At 39.5% G+C, this 6118-nt stretch overlaps 1 protein-coding gene across 1 annotated transcript in view; it reads right to left on the bottom strand.

The window, feature by feature from the left end:
• Positions 1–3216: 3216 nt before the first annotated feature.
• The window catches only part of LOC311373320 (reelin domain-containing protein 1-like), a gene marked incomplete at both ends in the record, with an annotated part of 4251 nt that continues 1349 nt past the window's right edge, over positions 3217–6118 (bottom strand). The window contains 3 exons of the mRNA XM_084490101.1: positions 3217–3224; positions 3471–3625; positions 4153–4393. Coding sequence (XP_084346227.1) covers positions 3217–3224; positions 3471–3625; positions 4153–4393 — 404 coding nt within the window. The remainder of the gene's footprint in view (positions 3225–3470; positions 3626–4152; positions 4394–6118) is intronic.

Below are 6118 nucleotides of genomic sequence, written 5' to 3'. Positions count from 1 at the left end.
CTATGGTGTACTCTCTGGTGATCAGACACCACAAAATTGGACCAAACTTGCACAAGTGATTCTGACTCAGGTCATCTTGTTCAACCGACGAAGAGAGGGAGAGGTTTCAAAGATGTATTTGACAGCATTCTTGTCAAGAACCAACACACCCCTCCATGATGATTTGGCACATGCCTTGTCAGATGTCGAGAAAGTGCTATGCAAGTACTTTACACGGTTAGAAATTCGTGGCAAAAGAGGGAGAAAGGTCCCTGTGCTACTGACGCCGGCCGTAGTAGAGTCTCTCGAACTACTTTCAACTCAGAGATCCGCATGTGGAGTGCTGCCAAACAACAACTTCCTTTTCGCCAGGCCTGGTACAGTCAACCACTTGAGGGGGTCAGACGCTATTCGTCTGTTCGCCCGAGTCTGTGGAGCGCAGCGACCAGATACCCTCTCATCGACAAAATTGCGGAAGCAAGTTTCAACATTGTCAAAAGTGCTGAATCTAAACGACACGGAGCTAGATCAGCTAGCTGATTTCCTTGGCCATGATGTCCGCATCCACAGGCAGTATTATCGCCTGCCAGAGGGAACTTTGCAACTGGCAAAGATTAGTAAAATCCTGATGGCATGCGAACAAGGACGCCTTTCGGAGTTCAAGGGAAAGAGCCTTGAGGAAATCTCAATTGAGCCAAATGGTAAAAATCCAGAGTTTATGTTCTGACTTATGTAATTACACCCAAAGATTGATAATTATTAATTAACTATTCTACTAACATTTTGTTGTGATGTTTATTTTTCAGAAACAGTTGAGATCACTTCGACATCCCCCCATGCAGAATTGGAGGATGCAGATCCAACATCGGGCGGATCTCCAGACAGATCACCAGCCGGACAGCCGCTACCAGCTGGATCAACAGATCAACCAGGTACCAACACCACCTCAAATGTACCTGTCTTCGCCCAAGCCTAACTAAACTGGATATAATATGTAGCCTACCCATTTTGCACGGAAGACTTTTTAAACTTTTGGTACATCCTGCTGCTATTGGAATATTATTCTAAAGATTGTTTAGCTTTAAGCATTTTAACAAGTGGCAACAACATCGATACAACATCGTCCAGGTCCACATCGCAATGCATGGATTATTTGATTAATTTCAACACCTCTACCAGCCAGAGTTTATGTGCTGACTTATGTAATTACACCCAAAGATTGATCATTATTAATTAACTATTCTACTAACATTTTGTTGTGATGTTTATTTTTCAGAAACTGGTGAGCCCTCTTTAGAGATGGAGGATGTAGAACATCCATCACCAGGTATTACCACCACCCAATATGAGTTTGATTACGAGTGCTCCTCAGGATAGTAATTGGCAGCCTGTAAGATCTGCTGCATTGTGTTAGCTTATTTTGAAAATTGGAGATTTGAGATGAGATGTAACTCATATGATGTCAGTATCTTGATCAGCCTGTTAATTTGAATGAATGTTAATCTGATCTGCCTGTTTGTTTATTCTCCCCTGCTATTTTCTGCATACTCTACACAGCAGCATCAGAGATTTCAGGTAAGGCACAAGGAATAAGTCTCTTCTAGAGGGTCTGTATTTCATACACTAAACGCAAAGAATATATGGCTAATCTTTACTCTTTTTTTAACCTTACAAGTACCTAAAAGTTCCCAGTCAACCAAAAGAAAATGGACCCAAATAGAGGTGGCAGCTATCGAGGCTAAAATGGGCCGATTCCTCAAGGAAGGGAAAACTCCTGGAAAGGAGGAGTGCCAGGAATGTATTGCCAGTTCTCCCGAAGCCCTGAAAAGTAGGGATTGGAGGGCAGTGAAATTCTTTGTTAGGAATAGAATAGTCTCCTTGTCCAGGAAAACGTTCAAGTAAGTTTGTGCTATTAATGTGTTATGTTTAAGATTGATCGTTTTCAGGTCAAATCGTTTTTTCTCTCGGACATAATATATATATAGGGTTTGTGTATTTTGTTTGGCTGTTTGTCTGTTTCTTTCAAGAAAGTTTGTGCTATTAATGTGTTATGTTTAAGATTGATCGTTTTCAGGTCAAATCGTTTTAAAAGTAGGGATTGGAGGGCAGTGAAATTCTTTGTTAGGAATAGAATAGTCTCCTTGTCCAGGAAAATGTTCAAGTAAGTTTGTGCTATTAATAATTAAAATGTTTAAGATTGATCGTTTTCAGGTCAAATCGTTTTAAAAGTAGCGATTGGAGGGCAGGGAAATTCTTTGTTAGGAATAGAATAGTCTCCTTGTCCAGGAAAACTTTCAAGTAAGTTTGTGCTATTAATAATTAAAATGTTTAAGATTGATCGTTTTCAGGACAAATCGTTTTTTTCTCTCGGACATAATATATATAGGGTTTGTGTATTTTGTTTGGCTGTTTGTTTGGTTGCAAATAAATGCCAATAAACTTCTTTCAAAAGATAAAGCTTTTAAAAGTTGTGTTAATTAACAACACATCAGAGTAAGACAGTAGTAAATGAGGAATAATATTACAGATTTAATTGGTGCTGAGTTGGTGTACAGTAATCCATTCTGACAGTTGAGAAGTTTGCATTGTTGCAGGAGCAGTGACATCAAGGTTAATATGAATAGGGCCCTTGTGTACATGCGCATGATGAGCATCATCACATCACACATCAACAGAGTTGCCACTGCTGCACACTGGTAATGTATATGGTCATGCAAATGTTCACCTACAGCAACAATTACTGGGTTTTCACTGCTTCCCAGTGCCCACAGGTATTAAGCATGTAACCTAAGTAATATTAAAGTACTAATAGCCAGAGATGTTAAACAAATGCCCATTGATGTACAGTACAGTACAGACGTTAAAGTGGTTCTAGCTATTGTGTGGTCTACTGTGACAGTGTTGATCATACAGTCAACAGCAACAGGACGGCAGGGCCTGCCTCGCCTTCCCACACATTCAGTGAAGCAGTCTCTTAAGCAGCTGCTTAGATTGTCTTGCGTGAAGCTCATTCAGCATGGATGACAGTCTTGACACCATCCTCTCCAACCATCTCCACTAGGCCGAGCTGGCATCCTAAGACATTGCTGGTATTCTTGATCAGTAATTAAGTATTCAAAATGGACAGAAACAGGTTGACAGAAGTAGGTGCTAACTAGGTCTTACAGGTCCTAACATAGGTGTTACACATGCTCACACACACACACTGGCCCCGCCTTGTGGGCGGGCACTGAGGTCCTAAGAAGCTGGTAAAAAAGCATGTGTTTTTTTTTATTGAGTGTATACTTAATTTCAAGTGCACATATTATAACAGATTTTTTTCTGAACCCAATGGTATAATTTCTATATCTCTATGTTGCCTGGAAGGCATAGTCCTCAAAAGTGATGGCCCTACAGAGAGTCCTAACAAGGTGATATATACAAGACTGTGTGTGTGTGTGTGTGTGTGTATGTGTGTGTGTGTGTGTGTGTGTGTGTGTGTGTGTACTCACCTGGTACAGGATGTTCCTCTTCCGGTAGTTCTGAGAGTGGCCTTCTATTCAACATTATGGTGTCACTGCTATTCTGGAAACTTCTGCTCCCATCATGCACCACTGGAGACTTAATCCCTGCCCAGTAGATGAAGTAGGACTGTACCACGGTGATACTGGGAACAAAAGGGGTGTTTGATAAGGATCTGGTATATGTTGTACCACATATCGTTAGATAGATATGCATTATGGTATTTATGTCCAACGTGGAATATCATTGTATATTATGGTAGGTAATTGTATATTATGGTATTATTAAGGTATACTTTGGTTAGCTCTATTATGGTATGGTTTGGAATATTTTGATTAAGCAGTGGAATGGGATATTATTACTCATTACTCATAATATATTATGGTATATCATGGCATGTTATGGTTTATTATTATGGTATAGTGGGTATGTTATTGTGTATTATTATGATATATTATGGTATATTATTATGGTATATCATGATACAGTGTATTATGGTATATCATGATATGCAATGGTTTATATATTATGGTATATCATGGTATGTTATGGTTTATTATTATGGTAAATCATGAAATATTATGGTATATCATGATATATATTAGTTTATTAGTATGGTATATCATGATATATTATGGTTTATTATTATGGTATGGTGTGGAGCAGACTTACTAGAACTGGATGTCTCCCAGTGGGTGGTCTGGAGCTCTCCAGACAAAGGACAGGTTCCTCTTCAGTTGTTTGTCTGAGTGGGTGAGGGTGTCACCGGGGCTGAAGCACCCCAGGGTGTGTGTGCCAGGGGGGGTGAGAGACCAGGAGCCCCTCATTCCCAGCTGGGACCCCGCCTCTTGCCCCCCAGCACCTCGGGCCTGGAGCAGGAAACCCATGAAGTCACGAGAACTTCTGACTGTCACTGGAGAGAGAGCGAGAGAGAGAGAAAGAGAGAGCATAGAGAGAGAGAACGTAGAGAGAGAAAAGGAGAGAGAGCATAGAGAGAGAGAGACCGTAGAGAGAGAGAGTAGAGAGAGCATAGAGAGAGAGAGTAGAGAGAGAGTGTAGAGAGAGAAAAAGAGAAAGGGAGAGAAGATAGAGAGAGATCAAATAGATTTTTGAACATTTTTATTTTTAACATTATTTTTAACAACAACTATTTCACATATACATTGTACCAACACAACTCTTAATCTTAAACAAAAATAAAGGAAATTGGAAAAAAAATAATTGGCCAATCAATAAAAACAAATGATTGAACCAATTTAGAAACATATGAATGTTCAACCCTTCAGGCCAGCCCTTCCCCAAACACAAGTTTCTGTTCTTCCACCTCACATGCCTGCTGTTGACAGTGTCTAAGTCTTTCATTTCTTAATTTTCTTCTATTCTATCAAGATCCTTGACCTTCAACTTCTGATTCAAAATCAACATAAAGGTAACTTTTCACATTTATTTTGGATCTTACAAAGACGACCATCTTTGCCAATCACAAAGGTAACAGTTGACATTTGTGACGGCAAATTTTCCTATATTTAAAACCTAAAAATATGTCAATTGCATTGTAAAAACAGGGAAAACTGTCTCTCAGTGGACAGAATGGTAAAACATGTCTTTCCATTACAACACTAGTTTAAAAGAAAGATTTTATCCTATGCCTGAAGTCTCAGTTAGATCAGCAACTTTGTTGACCAACAGAGGTTTGTTTGACCAAAATGAGCCCTCCAGGGACTCTCAGCTGAAACATTTAATTATGTCTTGTTTAAACCCTTTACAGAGAGGTCTTTTATTTCCTAATTCCACATTTATTTATTTCAGGGGACATTTATTTATGTATAAAACTATATTGACTCATTGATATAAATATACAAATAAATAGTTATTTATTTGTATATTTATTTCCTATATATCAGGTTTTATTGCATAGCTATATTTATTTATTTATGTTTTATATTTATTTTTTATTGGCTTGGCATGGCATAAAAATCAGGGACAATATTGTGAGAGGGCAAAAGATCACGACAGGCTTTCTAAAACCATTAAACAAATCTTTGGAAGAACACACTGAATTCCACTCAGTTCATGTTTTCACTGGTCTAGGTTGATGAACCACGTTGTTCTCGGCTACATGTGACCAGCAAAGGCCACAGCACCATTAAGGTCTGGCCCGGCCCACTAGCGCCCTCTAGAGCTGAGCACTTTGACCTGCACAATACTCCTTGAGATGTGGGTTTGAATGTGAAGCCTTGAGAGACATCCACCCCCTGGATACACTGGCTCACTGAGGCAGGGTAGTCCAGTCCACCCTCTCCTTCGAGTCCACATGTTATTCACACTGTGGTAAAAGTCTGGGATTTTGAGTTAAAATGCAACAAAAGCCAGTGAGGGGCTCAGTCCAAAATCACCTTAAAATGGAACCAGCCAGGGGTATCTACACCATGTATTTGAGCCTTGTTAAATGTGACATATTATACCACCAGGTTTGAGTGGGATTAGCCGTTTTGAAAATCTGCCGCTTCTGACGTCACTTGTGGGCGTGTCCACCTAGATTGGGCCGAATTTCAAAATGGCTAGTAACGGTTAATCACACTCACATCTGGTATAATATGTCACCTTTAAATGTATTTTAATAAACTCCAGCCAGAAA

Source organism: Micromesistius poutassou (genome assembly GCF_964030765.1).
Source record: "Micromesistius poutassou genome assembly, contig: SCAFFOLD_5384, whole genome shotgun sequence".
NCBI lineage: Eukaryota > Metazoa > Chordata > Actinopteri > Gadiformes > Gadidae > Micromesistius > Micromesistius poutassou.
This window is presented reverse-complemented; position numbering and strand designations above follow the sequence as displayed.